The sequence below is a fragment of the Lagopus muta genome, chromosome 12 (genome assembly GCF_023343835.1).
Source record: "Lagopus muta isolate bLagMut1 chromosome 12, bLagMut1 primary, whole genome shotgun sequence".
Classification (NCBI taxonomy): Eukaryota; Metazoa; Chordata; class Aves; order Galliformes; family Phasianidae; genus Lagopus; species Lagopus muta.
The window spans coordinates 117467-133556 of record NC_064444.1 but is presented as its reverse complement, the minus strand read 5'-3'; the positions used below and the strand labels follow the sequence as shown (position 1 = coordinate 133556).

General features: G+C 47.3%; 2 protein-coding genes across 2 annotated transcripts in view; one reads left to right on the top strand and one right to left on the bottom strand.

Moving 5' to 3' along the window:
- Positions 1–6728, top strand: part of PHLPP2 (PH domain and leucine rich repeat protein phosphatase 2) — a 30517-nt gene extending 23789 nt beyond the window's left edge. The window contains exons 18-20 of the mRNA XM_048958642.1: positions 234–422; positions 557–788; positions 2238–6728. Coding sequence (XP_048814599.1) covers positions 234–422; positions 557–788; positions 2238–3377 — 1561 coding nt within the window. The 3' untranslated portion in view covers positions 3378–6728. The remainder of the gene's footprint in view (positions 1–233; positions 423–556; positions 789–2237) is intronic.
- Positions 6729–6842: 114 nt separating this feature from the next.
- Positions 6843–15162, bottom strand: MARVELD3 (MARVEL domain containing 3). The gene is given in 6 exon segments (XM_048958952.1): positions 6843–9515; positions 9638–9781; positions 9784–9886; positions 9888–10282; positions 12637–12878; positions 13747–15162. Coding segments are annotated over 4 exon segments (897 nt in total). The 5' UTR covers positions 9927–10282; positions 12637–12878; positions 13747–15162; the 3' UTR covers positions 6843–8904.
- Between the last annotated feature and the right edge of the window lie 928 nt (positions 15163–16090).

Below are 16090 nucleotides of genomic sequence, written 5' to 3'. Positions count from 1 at the left end.
GCTTTTGCTATTGCATGCATACTACATCAGTTTTTCTCTTAGTGTGATCAAAGAGAATTCAGGTGTTCCAGTAATAAACAACAGCTGAACATGTTGTGGGGCGGTGGGTGTCAAGGCAGTGGCTTTGTTGCTTTGTGAGAACAGTACTCGTGGCAAGATACTGATGGCTGTGGTTTTGGAGACCATACAGTCCTCTGAGGCAGACTAATTTTGCCTGTATGCTTTTCTAACAGGCTGTGTGTGTCGTCCCTGGCACTGGGGAGCTTTGCAGAAGGGATGGAGGCTGTGTATGGCATGTTTGATGGTGACAAGAACGAGGAGCTGCCACGCCTGCTGCAGTGCACTATGGCTGATGTGCTCCTGGAGGAGGTTCAGCAGTCAGACACACTGTTCATGTCCAACACCTTCTTGGTCTCTCACAGGTATGACTGTGAGCAAGCTGGTCCTGGTTTGGACCTGTATACGTGCATCAGATAATGTGCTAGGTGGGGTGAGGCAGCCCTCCAAAATACCTGTAGTGAAGTCTGGAGCCTTCCTATATCTTCTCCTTCAACAGGAAGCTGGGCATGGCTGGGCAGAAGCTGGGTTCCTCTGCTGTCCTTTGCTATATTCATCATGATACGGCTGATCCAGCGAGCACCTTTTCTCTGACTGTGGCCAATGTGGGAACATGCCAAGCTGTTCTGTGCCGAAGTGGAAAACCGCTGCTCCTCTCCAAAGTCTTCAGTCTTGAGCAGTGTACTGAAGAGGCCAAGAGAATCAAGGAGCAAAAAGCAATTATAACAGAGGTTGGTTTGGAGCCCCCTCACTTCAATTTCCACCCTCTAGTAAAAGCTTGTTTCAAGTACTTGCCATTCTGAGCTTCACAGTCTGCATAACACTGCAGGAAAGAGGGTGGTGTGAAGGTCTTCAGACGACTTATCCATTGCTTCATGCTCTGTTTCTCTTGCTCATTAGCTGTTCAGAATTGCATGTTCCTTAAATACCCATCATAGCCTGAAAATTACAGGTACAGAATGCCATGGATGAGGGGGGAGAAAAAAGAAAACATATCTGGAAATAAATGGGGATGTGGAGGTTGGTACGTAATACTGTTCATGACATAGGTGAGTGTGGAAAAGATCCACTGAGGAACAGAACGGGGCCTGAGAAATCATCTTCTCTCAAAACTCAAAGTATCTGATCTATCCTATGTCATGAAAACCATGACTCACATATCTTTCTTTGGATGTCTTCCGTGTTTTACTCACTGAAGGTGTTATTCCCATTAGAGAGTGATTTTGTGCCTGGTGTGCATAGACAGTAAGCACACAGTCAAAATTCACGTGAACGTCTCTGTTTTAATTCTGCACAGAATTAAGTGTTTGACAGTCTTCTGTAAAGCAAGCATAAAGTAGAAGCATTGTTATTTATGCATAGCTGTTTACAAAACTATTTATCATTATAGTTTCTAATTAGTTACTCTATTTCATCTTTGCTGAACATGTGTATGATGGAGCTAGAAGATTCTAGGTTTGAGAAGGAGTAGCTGCAATCTCATTACTATCTTGTTAATTATATATTGATAGTCCTTACTGAGCCTAAAGGTTACTTATAGGGCACTTTCCCTTCCTCTTCTGTTGACACCAGCTCATGGTCACATTTAACGTATCTGTGGTCAAATTGTTTCTCTTTTCATTAGTTTTTTACGTATCTGTGATCTGTTGTTCATACTTTCTTGTTCTTGGTGGACCATCTATGGGATTAGTGCCTGTTGAGCCATATGAAAGTGGATATCAGGTAGCCACAGGTGGAAGTTTTACACAAAAAAAAAGCTGAGATGTTCAGTGTTTTTTATGCAAAAACGTTGGAGAATTTTCCAGGAACCATTTTAAAGGTTAACTTTCTAAAAACTAGGAAGAGGGAAGTTCAAAAGAACTGGAAAATACGTAGTCGGTAAAGAACTGAGAAATCAGTGCCATTTGTACTGGCTTTATGCACTGCGGGTCTTTAAAAAGGTTAGAGGCTCTCTGCTGGAAGGGATTCTGACAGGGATAACCTGTCCATGTGTTCTGTTAAACTCTGTAGCACTTAGACTGAATCCTGGACCTGGATCCCTTTCTCCTATACTGTAGCTGATGTTACCTGTGTACTGGCATTTCTCAAGACTCCAAAGTAGTTCACGGGCAGGTTGAGAGTGCTTTCCAAATGATTTAATACCAGATCTAATTGTACTGCTTTGTTTCTCTTGTCTGCAGGACAATAAGGTAAATGGTGTGACTTGCTGTACTCGGATGCTAGGCTGCACATACTTGCACCCTTGGATCCTGCCCAAGCCACATGTCAGTTCCATTCCACTGACTGTACAAGATGAGCTGCTGCTTCTAGGGAACAAGGCACTGTGGGAACACCTTTCTTACACGGAGGCTGTCTCGGCTGTGCGCCATCTACATGACCCTCTAGCTGCTGCAAAGAAACTTTGCACATTAGCCCAAAGCTACGGTTGCCAGGACAATGTAGGTGCAGTGGTGGTGTATCTGAACATCAGTGAGGACAACTGCACCTGTGAGATGCATGGTCTCTCTTTACCAGGCCCTGGGGGATTTAGTTCCACCACTGCCAAGACAGCAACGCCTTCCTCTAGCAGCGGAATCGCTTCAGAGTTCAGTAGTGAACTGTCTGCTTCTGAGGTTAGCAGTGAGGTGGGCTCTACTGCTTCAGATGAACACAATGCTGTTGGTCTTGATGGCAGTTTGCTACCACGACAAGAGCGACGTTGCAGCCTACATCCTCTGCTCCCCTCAAGCATCTTTCAGCGCCAACCTTCCAGTGCCACCTTCTCCAGTAACCAGTCTGACAATGGCCTGGATAGTGACGATGAGCAGCCTGTGGAAGGTGTGATGTCAAATGGCAGTAAAGTGGAGGTAGAGGTGGACATCCACTGCTGTAAAGGCAAGGGTCTGGAGTCTGAACCTCTTGCTTTAGAGTACAGCTCCTCTGCTGCAGGGGTAGAGGATGACTCTGGACTTGTCCTCATCATTCAGAGACAGAACAGCATAAACAGCATAGCTGCACATGGAGGGGTCAAGGAAAAGAGTGAACTGCAGAAATCTCCTTCCACGTGCTGTCTCTATGGAAAGAAGCTTTCCAATGGCTCCATAGTGCCCTTGGAGGAGAGCCTTAACCTCATTGAAGTAGCTACAGAGGCACCCAAGAAGAAGACAGGTTATTTTGCTGCTCCATCTCAGATGGAGCCAGAGGATCAATTTGTGGTGCCACCTGATCTGGAGGAGGAAGTGAAAGAACAAATGAAGCAGCACCAGGAGAATGAAGCAGATGAGGAGCAGAAAGAAGAGCCTGCAGTGGCTCTGACAGAGGAGTTTGACACAGCTTTGTAATCCTACAAGTACTACTCCCACTTTGTGTGTCCCAGGAAGCTCTATCGTGCAAGGGCTGTCATGCCCCTAAGGGGACCTGGGCTCTGCAAGGCATACAGGCATCTGTTGCTTCCTTAATCAAGCGGAGAAAAAACTGGGAGTGCTACGGTCTGGGCTGTCTACTTTTTGCTGTAGTCTGTTCTATGAGTGCCCAGATAGCTGTGTTCTGTTCAGAACTGTCTGGAAATTATGCAAGCACTAGAAAGAAGGCAGGTATTCCAGTGCCTCCCTCTTGCTCCTTAAAGCCTGAGGTTCTGCCAGCTCTGCAGGAAAGGGGCTGGTGTATTGCGGGAGGGGGAAAGGGAAGGCTGTTGAGGGGCCAATATGCAGTGTTTGGAGTCTGAATATTTCTGACACAGGCCCTCCTGGCAATTCCTGATTTCATTGTTTCTTGAAAGAATACAGCCAGTTGGAATGAAGCTGACCCAAGAATGGTTTCCTACATGAATTGCAAGCACTTTTATTGATTGCACTTAAGCTGTTCTCTTCCCCTTCAGCACAGCACTTTATTATTAGGGCCAGGGGAGAGAGCACTCCAGTACCCTGTCCACAAAGCAGGTGGGAGGGAGTGGGGAAGCTGATTTTCCCAGTAAGTATTGTTAGGGCTTTTGAGGATTCAGGGTACAGATGTTCTGATGAGCACTGGTGCAGGGTAGAGTGAGAATTATAATGGGATCAGCCTATGCAGGATGAGAAAACTCAGCTGGATTATAAGTGGGTGTTTACTGCTGCATTTTACATGGAACATGGGAAGGATCAGCTCTGGACTTAGTGGCTGAGAAACGTATAGAGCTACTGCTTCTAGCTGCAGATCACAGACCCAGCTCAGCACCTTGTCAACCTTTGTCACGTGTGCCTCATAGTAGAGGCTTCCTGTATCCAGAAAATGTGACATGAGACCATGAGTTGCTGCTGGTTTCAGTCTAAGAGGAAATTGAGGTGTAAGTGGTACATTGCCCTAAGGCTAGCAAGCAGTTGGGTTGCTCTTTGTATGCTGAGGAAGCTTTCAGTACTCTTTTCCACCAACATTAACTGCATTGTCAGCCATGACAGTCTTTGCTTGCATCTGTAAATAGGAGTCATGGTCCAAATCCAGAGCAACCTGTATTTTGTGATGTGTGCCAAATTTGGCCACCAACGAGGTGTATCTTTGTTAGTATATCTCTGTTTCTACTTCGTCTTCAATGGAAAAGGAAGGGAAAAAAAGAGAAAAAAACAAAACAACTTTTCACCTGAAAAACATCTTTATCAGCACTGGGGAAGAGGTTTTTAAAACAGTCCCACTAATGATGAAATGCCCAGCCTGCAGCTGCCACACGGTTCCACTAAGGTTTTTGGTGCAAGGGGTAAATGGATTCTCTATGTAATAATCTTGTGAAAAGTCTATGGCCTCCAAAGCATGCAGATGTCTTCCCTGTTTGGCAGAGGGCTGAACAGCAGCTGCCCCATCACAGCGTTGGTGCAATAATTCGGACTATAATGTGGGCTAGTGCCTTTTCTTCTTTATTAATTATGTTTATGAAGAAAATGTGAAAGTTTCCTCTCAAGGTCTCTGAGGAGCTTGAGTTGTGTATTTTTGGATCAAGTTCAAGCTTTGAATTGAAAGGATGCTGTGCAGACAACCTGTGGGATTCCAATAATATAGATCTTTTGACAAAATCTACAGGAGTTATGCTTAAACTTCAGAGCTGCTTGAATTTCTCACTCGGGGAAAAAGGGTGTATTTTTACCATACTTGAGAGCAACCTTTTGGGATATACCTTGTACTGGTTATGGTGTAATCATGAAACAACCCATCTTTTTTCCAAAGTCGTGAGTTCTGGCCATGTTTAATTGTCTGTTTTACTTGGAGAGAAATGCTCGCTCTTAGGATCACAGAAGCAGCATTTTAAATTCCTCAGGCAGAGGAAAGAAAAGTTTCAGAGAATAAAACTCAGTTCTTCTTAAGGTTCTCCTCATGTTAAGTATGCAGAAATGGCTCACCTCAGTGTATTTGACAGTAACTTTCAGTTCATTTGCTGGCAACAGTGTCACCAAGTATCTGTGTCAAGTCCAATAGTGTCTGCTACCTGCTCTGTTCAGTGTGGGATTGATACAGGAATGTAAGCTGCTTTCTGAATAAGATTGTGGTGAACCTGGCACTAGGAGAATGGTAGATGTCAGTGCAAATCAGGACTCCTTCTTGCACTGATGTGTAAAATCCAGTGTGTCCTTGCCAGCCTGAACCGTTAGCATTGTGTGAGACAGGTATGTCTCATGGGGAGTTCATCATGAGTGACATGACATGTCACTCCTAGTTCAGTAGGAAGGATTAAGTGAAGCTCCACAAGAGAGCATGCAAGTTTTTGATCTGCTTCTCCAAATGGAATGCATAGAACCACTACTCAGCCTTTTCTCTAGCTCTGTTTCTGATTTTGCAGCAGAAAGGGAGCTCATTTTATACAGGTGTGAACATTTTTGGCAGAATATGGCTTGTTGTGTAAAATTGTGGAGTCCATCACTGCTTCCAATCAGATTGATACTGTGAACTGCTGCTCTTATTCTGGGTAGCACCTCCTTTTGTTTTTTGGCCTCTCTGAAGACAGCAAACTTCCTTTGTCTTTCTTATTAACACTGGACATACATCTCAGGCTTCTGATTGGCACTGCTATATGTGGGAACACATGTGGATGGGAAAGTTTAGCAGGGGGGCTCATAACAGAGGATAGAAGGTGTGTTACCTCACAGTTCTCCTCTTCTGCTGTCTTCCCTGAATTCTCTGTGGCTCTTGCAGATGACATCATTTCCATAGAGCCACACCACTAAGCATGTTCCATTCTTTTTTACTGTTGGAGGTTCTCAGTGTGGGGTCATTGAGTGTTGCCAGAGCTGTTGTGCTCCAGGTGGCCACAATAAGGTTAGGCTGTGGAACTTGTCTTTCCATCCCTTGAGCAGTTCTGGCCCTATTGCTAAGCAAGCTCATTGAGAACAGGCTTGCTGAGGCACTGACCTGTGTGCCCTGGTCTGACCAGAAGCTACCAAAAAGAGCCAGTAAAGGCAGTTGGTGCCTGGTTTGGGCTTGAGTATTGAGGATAAGGCAATACCATCAAAGTTGTGCCCAGTGCCTGGAACAGACCTGGGGGAGATGCTGCAGACTGCTGAAATCTGATTAGAGTCCTCAACCAGACAGGACGGAAAAATCCAGTTCCATGAAGTGGGTATTTCCCTCTCTGTGGGAAGGTCTGCTGTGAGACCTGAAATATTTCTAGTGCCTGGGATTTGAAGACACAGTTAAAGCTCTGGGACTTCCAGACGTTTCTGCACTCCTCCTGGATGGCGATGTCTTTCATGTCACTTGCCAGAGGGCATTCCTGGACAGTAGGTTCACCTCTTGCATTTTGGCAGTCATTGTCTGCTGTTCCATTGCAGTCTGAAGACTTCGGTATATTTTTCTCCTTTTTTTTTTTCCATTTTAAAACAGTTGCTGTTCTGACTCATGACCCAGTGCACGTTAAAGAATTATTGCAGCGCTCCTCTTACAATATTTTTTCACACTTTCTGTTTTAAAAAGGAAAACACTTCATGTATCCCACTCTAGCATGCAGTGGTAATAATTCCTCTTTTACAGTATACAGGAACGGACTGTTCCATGAATGCACCTTCGGCAATGTGGCCTTTGTGTATACTGCATTGGAGAGGCAAATACCATTGCTGGAAAACATTATTTTGATGATTCTTTACTCAGTTGTATAGAGTAGTTCAGGAAGGAAGAATATTTTTGCATCAACTTTTCAGATGACGTAGCAATAAAGATTTTTACTTTTGTCTAACTATATATTCTGAGTCTGTTACTGCACTGGAGGGAGTGTGTGCAATATCCCAATCACACATAGAGGTAGCCATAGTTGTGCTGTAAGGTCCCTCTCCTTGAGTTCTGTGCTACTTCTACTCAGTCAGCCTTCCATACAAAACGTATATGCAGATCACTGAGAGTAGAGTTAGCAGTACCAAATATTGGGCAGCTCTCTGTACCCTACCAGAGGAGTCCCTGCGAACTTGTGAATAACACAGCTCTTTAGAAGTAAGTGCAGCAAGCAAGCAGTATGGAATCAGTAGAAGAAATAGGGCCACAGTGGCCTGTCCACATAAATCCATGCATTCAGATGCTGAGTGCATATGGCTGCTAAAAGGAAGCAGCAGTCACCTGAGGTGTTACAGTGAAGAATTTACTTTTGTATTTCTGGTTGCAGTAGTGTTCTATGACTTCAGAAATTGCGAAGATTTAGTCAATGGTGAAACTGGAGGTAAATCTATGACAGAGCATGCTTTTAATATGCTGCTTTGGGGATTTTTATTTTTTTTTTCTCCTCTAGAGATGGAGTTGGCCTGTTAAACCAGTGGAGATTAATTCTCACGGGGTTAATGCACTCTGTGGGCACTGCTCTGAAATGGCTTTCCATTCTGAGCATGATACCTGAATCTGGTGCTAGTCTTCTCTTCTTTGATGAGTCTACAAAAACAAACAAAACCAACAAAGTTCTGAAGAGAAAATTCACCTTTATTTGTTCATAAACAACACAGAATCAGTCTCGTTTCCTTACCTTGTACACTAAAAATGTTTTGCAAACAACACACCTTCTTCTTAAATCACCTCTGTGAGCTCTTAAAACTTACGTCTGATGAGTCAAACTCTGGGCTCTTAGGCAAAATGGTTGTATACAAGTATACACAACAGAGTGCTCCATCCAGAGAGGTGCCCTCACCAGAAGGGAGCAAAAAGAAGGCACAAATTAAGCTGACCACCCTACAAGTTTATTTCAGGAGTCTCTGATGGCGATATAAATGCCATGTTAAAGCTGCCCCTTTAGTACCAAGAGACCTTTACAAAGCAGGAATTGGCAACCATCAGCTTCAATGCTCACTTTTAAGAGTTCCATTCTCAGTGGACAGTCACAGGCCCTTTGTAAAAGATTCAGCTGTAGGAAGCTGTTCACCAGCATGTGTCTGCAACACGTCCTAGCCATGCTACTTGATGTGCTCTGAGTGACTACTGACATTAATTACCCTACTGCTAGGAGGGTATGTGGGTATGATGTTGGAAACCCAGAGCTCAGGTATGTGATCTCTCTTTTCAGTCATTGACATTCAGAAACAAGGGCTTCTCCAAAGCTGAATTATCTTCCTAGGCTGCAAGCATTCAAAACTAGTTTTGCTATTTAGACAAAGCCTATGCATTACTGAGTTTATAAGAACAGCAGTTAGCAATGCATTCTCTCTCAGATATGTGCTGGAGAGGCAGAACAGCCACCAGATAAAGACAATCTGTATGTGTCTGCTAATAATTCAACAGTGCAAATTTAAGTTTGAACAGCTTGGTTTCACTGTATTTGGAGCTATGCTTTTGGTGAATGCTTTGTTATAGTAATAAGAAGGCACTGTCCCCAAGAAAGTAAAAGCATGCCACAAGGCTGGCAAAAATCAGGACTACTACTGGAGCAGAGGAGTAATTCTACTCTTTATACATGTGTTCTGGCTTCTGTTTCAGTTTGTGAACTATTCTGTACCCTCTGACAGCCAGGCCTGCACCAAGCAGGAATGTCACGACAGCCGCACAGCCCAGGAGGCCAGCAGCAATCTCTGCCCCATGCATGCTGCAGCTAAAGCCATGATAGCCTTTGCTTTGGTAAAGGTGTGCTCTGTCTTTGCACACTGATGAATCATAAACCCCCAGCAGATGATGGAAGAAACAGTACAGAGCAAACAGCAAACCCCCTGCAACCACTGTGTCCAGGACGCCTTCCAGTAGGAGCCATGCAGGAAAACGCCACGGTAGCCGTACAACGCCAACCAAAATCAGCGCGGAAGAGAAGACCAGGAGGGCTCCTCCCACGGACATCGCCGCCCTGGCTATTGGCATCTTGAGCTGGGTGAAACGCCGGTCCAGCTCCTGGGCTTTCTCCCCGTCTGCTCCGCTGAAGCCGCTGTACGCCCCGCCGTACATGTAGTAGTAGATGCCGCCCTGGCCGGGGACGCCCGTGTAGCCGCCCACCGAGCCGTAGGATACGGAGCTGCAGACGAGGATCAGCGCGGCGAGCAGCGCTCCCACCAGCTGGCAGCAGGCTGCAAGGAGAGGCGTGCCGGGCTGCTGCCGCCATGCGCCGGCACAGAGGCAGGGCCGGGTTGGGCCGCCCGCCGCACTGGGACAGAAGGAGACGTCCCCGCCTCCCCCCGGCCCCGCTCACCCCGGCCCGTGCGCAGGTAGCGGCAGCGGCGGCACTCCAGCAGCCCCGACGTGTCGACGCGGCCCCGCGGCGGCTCCGCTCCGGGCACGGCGCTGCCGGCAGACAACGGCGTGAGCGGCAGCGGCGGGAGCCGCGCAATCTCTCCGCACAACCCCTCCTCTCCCTCCTGCGTCCCTCACGTCCGCCGCCCGCACTACCGTGCCGAGCCCAGCCCCGGCCGTCCCCATCCCCTTGCGGCCGCTCACCGCCCGCCCGCCCGCGGGGCTCGAGAGCAACTCCTGTCCGCCATGGCCCCGCGCGGCGCCGAGCGCTGGGGGAGGAGTGGAGGACCGCGGGGCGGTGCCCAGTGCCGCGGCTGGACGTCTCCGCTCCTCCGCCTGGGGTCGTCCTGCTCCTCTGCGAGGGCCGCGCGCAGCGCCGCCTTCCCTTGAGCGCTGTTCTTCGGTGCGCGAGGCCCAGGATTTTACCCACGTTCCGCCGAAACTCCGCGTGGTCCTGAAGTTCACCACCTGTCGTACAAAAGCACTTTTTTACGGGGCCTGTCGTCAGCACTTGCGATGTGTCCTTAAGTGCTGCTGTCGGATTCCGGTTCATCACTCCACAGGAGGTGTTCCCGCAATTTTCTTCAGTCCCATTACCTTGTATCTATGAACACAGAACCACAGAGGCCTCATTAGTGTCTATTTGCTGGAGGCCACCCCAGGCAGTGCAATGTGACATTTTCACAAGCTGCCCAATTTCCATGCAGAACAATGTCTGGCTGCCCAGTGGGACTGACTGCCTCTGTCCCGGAGTCTGCTGAGCGCAGCTGTCACCGTGCAGCCGGGAGGAAACTGACTGATCCATTGTTCGCTGGTAGTTGCTGGAATGAAGGCAAGTGAGTGTATGTGGGAAAAAAATAAACGTGGCGCAACAGGGAAACACAGAGGGGAACAGAACACAGCCAGGGAGAATGCTCTTCTCCCAGGGTTCGCCCAACTGCTGCCTGGAAAAGCGTTTGCATTGCAAAGAAGTGCTTTTGTTGTATTTAGGAAAATTTCAAGGAAACAGTACTCCAGGAGGTCTCAGTATCTGAATGCATGATGAGAAGTCCAGTTTCAGCACAAAGGTGCAGAAATGCATTTCCTCCATCTGTACGAAGTGAGATAACTACACTTCTGTCCTTGCAGGAGAAACAGCAACAGATCTGCAGCCTGGAGCACTGAGAGGCTTACACTGAGAGGGCTGTGCTGCAGCCTCAGCACTGCAGGCCAACAGCCTCCAGCCCACTTCACACTGCTGCATGAAGTGGGGCTCTACAAACTTGCCTTAAAATCTATCTTGTTTGCAGATAAGACAGAAGCAAAACAAAATGAATTCTTGTTTTTCTACAGTTCAGGTAGAGGGGGCAGGAGCTGTAGGACAATGTGATGTTAGAAAAGTTTGCTAACGACACCAAGCTGAGCGGTGCGGTTGACACGGTGGAAGGAAGGGATGCCATTCAGGGGGTCCTCAACAGTCTTGAAAGGTGGACCCAGGTGAACCTGATGAGGTTCAACATGGCAAAGTGCAGTTTTGCACCTGGGCCGGAGCAACCCCAGGCATCCATACAGACTGCAAGGAGCAGCCCTTGAGAGCAGCCCTGCGGAGGAGGACCTGGGGGTCCTGATGGATGAAAAGCTTAATATGAGCCAGCAGTGTGCTCCTGCAGCTCGGAAAGCAAATGGTGTCCTGGGCTCCATCAGCAGAGAGGTGGCCAGCAGGGACAGGGAGGTGATTGTCCCCCTCTACTCTGCTCTTGTGAGGCCCCATCTGCAGTACTGTGTCCAGGTCTGGAGCCCCCAGTACGAGAAAGACAGAGAGCTGTTGGAGAGGGTCCAGAGGAGGCCACAAAGATGATCAGGGGACTGGAGCGCCTCCCCTACAAAGACAGGCTGAGGGAGCTGGGCTTGTTCAGCCTGGAGAAAAGAAGGCTGCGAGGTGACCTCAGTGCAGCCTTTCAGTACCTAAAGGGAGCCTACAGACAGGAGGGGAGTCAACTCTTTGAAAGGGTAGATAACAGCAGGACAGGGGGAAATGGTTTGAAGTTGAGGGAGGGAAGATTGAGGTTGGACGTCAGGGGGAAGTTCTTTACTATGAGAGTGGTGAGGAGCTGGAACAGCTGCCCAGAGAGGCTGTGATGCCCTGTCTCTGGAGGTGTTCAAGGGCAGATTGGATGGGGCCCTGGGCAGCCTGGTCTAGTATGAAATGGGGAGGTTGGTGGCCCTGCATGTGGCAGGAGGGTTGGAGATTCATGATCCTTGAGGTTCCTTCCAACCCTGGCCATTCTGTGATTCTGTGATTCTATGAAATGGAGAAACCTTGTGGAGGCCAGGGTGGGGGCTTTAGAGACTGTGCAGATGCTCATCGATAGACTCTCACACATGTTTTGTCTCTCGTTTCAGTCTCTCATGTTTCAGTCTCTCATGTTCATATGTTAGAACTAAGACCTTGCTGCTGGGAAGAGGATGGGGGTAAAAGTTGTCAGCAACTCTTCATTTAATTTTAGGATCATGGGCAATACCATTTTGCCTAGTAGAGCTGTTAATCGCTGTGAAAGGTATGAGAACAACCAAACTGAATAACTGTGAGTACTAATAGTTGTTTCTAATGCAGTGTTGCTGCTGGTCCTTCAGCAACCTGAGCCAAAACTGTCTTCAGATTTTGTGATGTGCTGAAATTAGTTATTTAAAAAAAAAGACAGAGCTGGGAAGTGCTGTTGATTTGGTGACACATCAATGTTCTACTAGAATGTTTGCTGCTGGGTACAAACTTCAGGTCATTGCTAATCTGATTCAATTGTATTCAGTTTCTCTGACTGTATTCAGAACTGTTACCAAAATGTTTTATATCACTTGTACTCAATTATCACAGTTGGTAAACCAGCTGAACGTGGTCAATGACACCTTTTGGATTACTATCCTCAGCAACAAGAAGCAGGAAGTGGCACTCAAGAGAAGAGAGCAATAAGCTCTGTTTACCTTTGCTTTGGCTTCTCTTTTTTTTTTCTTCTTTTTTTTCTCCTCTTCTGTTTCTGGCTGCTCCTGATGTTACTGCCTCGTGATGGGGAGGGAAGGGCCAGGCCTGGCTGCCATGGGCCAGGAGCTCTGACCTGGTTCAGTGCTCTCCCTGAGACCTTGCAGGGTGAAGTAGGAACAACGAGTCACAGACTGCTTCATACTTCTCCAGCATGAGGCATCTGGGAGCTGCAGCACAATCCCTGCTGAACACCACAAACAGATTTACCATCTCACGCAAACAGTCATGGAAACAGTGAATGCAGCACAATGACAAAGCATCTGTGCTGCGGGAAAGAACGGGAGGTTTTTGTGAATCACAAACTGAACTCAAGTCCACAGTGTCATTCTGTTGCGAAAAAAGCTAACATCACTAGGGTGTATAAACATAAATGTCACATGTAGGACATGTGAAGAAATTCTGCTCTCTCCTCCCCCTTTTGCACTTCTCTACAGCAAAAGAAAGCTCTAGAAATACAACCTACAAAACAAGACATAGCCCGGTCCTCTCACTTGCCTGTAAAGTGCCTGCTAACAACTCACAAGCTGGTCAAAAAGGAGGGATTTTAACAACCTGCAAACTTGTAAAAAAAAAAACACTGTCAAGAGAAGGGTAAGACATTGTTCTCCCTATCTGTCATTGGCATGATCAGGAAGCAGTGATCTTAATTTGAAGCAAAAGAGATGTGATTTAGGCATCCTCAAAAAAAAAAAAAAAAAGAAGAAAAAAAGACACATGCCCGACTTCCAGCACTTCTTAAGTTGGAGGGGAGTTGCTGGAGCAGCTAAGCAGGGCATGTTGTAGGTCTCTATCACTGGAGCTCATATTCAATCAGGGGAGTGGCTGACCTCTCTGTGCTCTGAAAGAAAAGTGCCTCAGTCTGCCTACGCCACTCACCACCAGCTCATGTTGTCCCCTTGTCCTACAGAGCCATCGTGTTCCTTTCCATCTCATTCTCATTGGCTGGTCTTTGCCTGCATGGCTTCAAGGCCATCCATGGGGCAGTTGCCTCAATAAACAATGCAACAGCACAAGTATCTGAAGTCATATCTCAAACATGGGAATGCACTTACGCAACATTTGTCTGGATGTAAGCAAAGAACAAGGCTTGGCAAGGTACTTGTCTTCCCGGTGCTTGCACCCAGGAGCCACTCACATGGCCACTAGTGTGGAGCATTCTTTGCTGCAGCTTTAGGAGGGCCTGTTAATCCTTCACTGTGGCTGCTGGGCCTGTAGTCACCAGTGCTGCTGACTCCATGAGCCTGGGATACTTGCTGGTTTGCTCAGTTAGAAATGTCCTGGGAGCCAGTAATTAGTCACAAAATTCACTGGAGCCAAGGAGTCTTCACAGCCGTTTGTTCATCTATAGGAGAGATTGATAAGAAATTGATTAAAAATAAAAAATAAAGGGAAAAATTACATGCTTAGTTATTAAAGACTGATACTGCTAGAAAGGTCTAAACAGCAATTAGGCAACAGACATTTAGTGGAGCACTCCTGACCTTGTTGTTTCTGACACTGTGCCAGTGTCAGAAAGAAGCAGACAGAAACTGCTGGAAAGATAAGCAGAATGCAGGGAGGTAATTACTGAGGTGACCTGACCTGTAATTGATCCTACTAGATTTTTGTGCAGAGCAGCTGAGTGTTTGTCCCTGGATCAGCATATCCTGAATGGTAGTGCAGAGCATATGTGCAAAACTCTATTGGAGCATGTCCTGCCTGCAGCCTAACTGAAGGCATAGATTTGCCAGTGTAGCAATGGTTGTATTCATGCTCCACTCAAGCAGCCATTTGTCAGTCCTCCTTTATAATTGTGGCTCGTCTTGGAAGAGGGAACTGCTTGGTTTTGTAGGTTTGACCTCTGTTCACAGAAACTGTCTTCGGAGCAGTTGTTGTACAAGAGCAAGGCAGCGCCAAGGAACCATCAAAGCATCATCAGTTTCTTCTTCATTGCTGATGCTACAGAAGAAAAAGGGAGCTGAAAAGGGACAAAACAAGAAACCCATAAGGAGGAACTGCTAAGGAAGAGAAATAGATGGTGTGTGAGGGCTGGTGGAGTACAGAGTACCACCAGCTGCCTTACTGCAGAAACATGTACTGCAGAGAATATGGACACCTCTTTTGCTACATTATATGTGGATTGGCATCACTGTATTTGAAAAACTTGAAGTGCTGAGCTGTGTGCTCATGCCTTGTTCCTGGGAGGCTTTGTGGGCAGAAGGTGATGGGGAGGGCTGTATGACATGGGACTGTCCAGATAAGGACTGGAGTCATGCAGGGAGAAGAGAAGGGCATAGCAGTAGCAGGATAAACCCACTGACTCCATTGCACTGTGTCCTTCCCATGTCTGGACAGGTTCTCATCTCTATGTAACTGAGTCTACCTGTGCCTCCAGAGCCACGTTCTCCTCTTGGCAGCAGGCCACCCAACCATGCCCTCCCCTGCACCCCACTGCAGTGTGCAGAATTATGGGTAGAGCTCTGGTTGCATCACGTTCAGTGTTGTTGCTAGGCAGAACATGCAGCAGCGTCCTTGAGACCTCCCAGCAGCACATTTAACCCTGGTAGGGCTGCAGCACATCAAGAGATGAGGCCAGCTAGATGTGAGAAAATTACCCGCACGTGCTTGGAGACGACACACCTGAGCTTCTGAAGGTCATCCATTTCAGGCTTCAGAAAAAGAAGAGAAACACTAGAGCTGTGCAGCTCTCAACAGAAGAGAATATAAACAGCTTCAAAACAAGATATTTCTATGTTAGATGTTTTTGAAAGGCATTATTCCTTGTTCAAAGCCCCTAGGGGTACCTGCTGTGGGAGGCCTGCCAGTAAAACTGGGATAGGAGTGTCTGGCCAGCCCCACTGGCTGCAACCCACCAGGGCACAGCCCATCTCCAGAACCTATGTCACCAGTCCCTGTTGTGCCCTCAGCAGCACCTAGTACAGCACTGCAGCCAACAGCAGGTCACAACTCCCCAGCAGCTTTACCCCAGACCCATGACCAGGGCTGGGAGGGTCACACCACAGCACATGGGGAGATGCAGCCTTATTGCTAGTAATGCAGGAGGCATGTGCTAAGCACAGGTGGTCCTCCTTCCTCCCACACAAGAAAAGAGTGGCTATGACCACAATCAATCAATCAATCAATAACAGTTGGTTACTGCTGACCTCTGCAATGGAGGTGTCAGCAGTCTGTTTACCAGCAGATAATAGGATGCCTCTTGCCTCTAAGCAGCTCTTTGATCTCCAGCCATTTGCTGTCAAGGTAGTAGAGGAAGACTTGTAGCAGCCCTTGGAAGACAGGAGGGGTGTGGATGGACTTTCTTATTTATCCCCAGTTTGTAATAGGCAAAGGAAAAGGGAGCATAGATTTTACATCGTTTAAGAAGAAAGGGCCTTCTGGTAATGGCATCATTTGTTC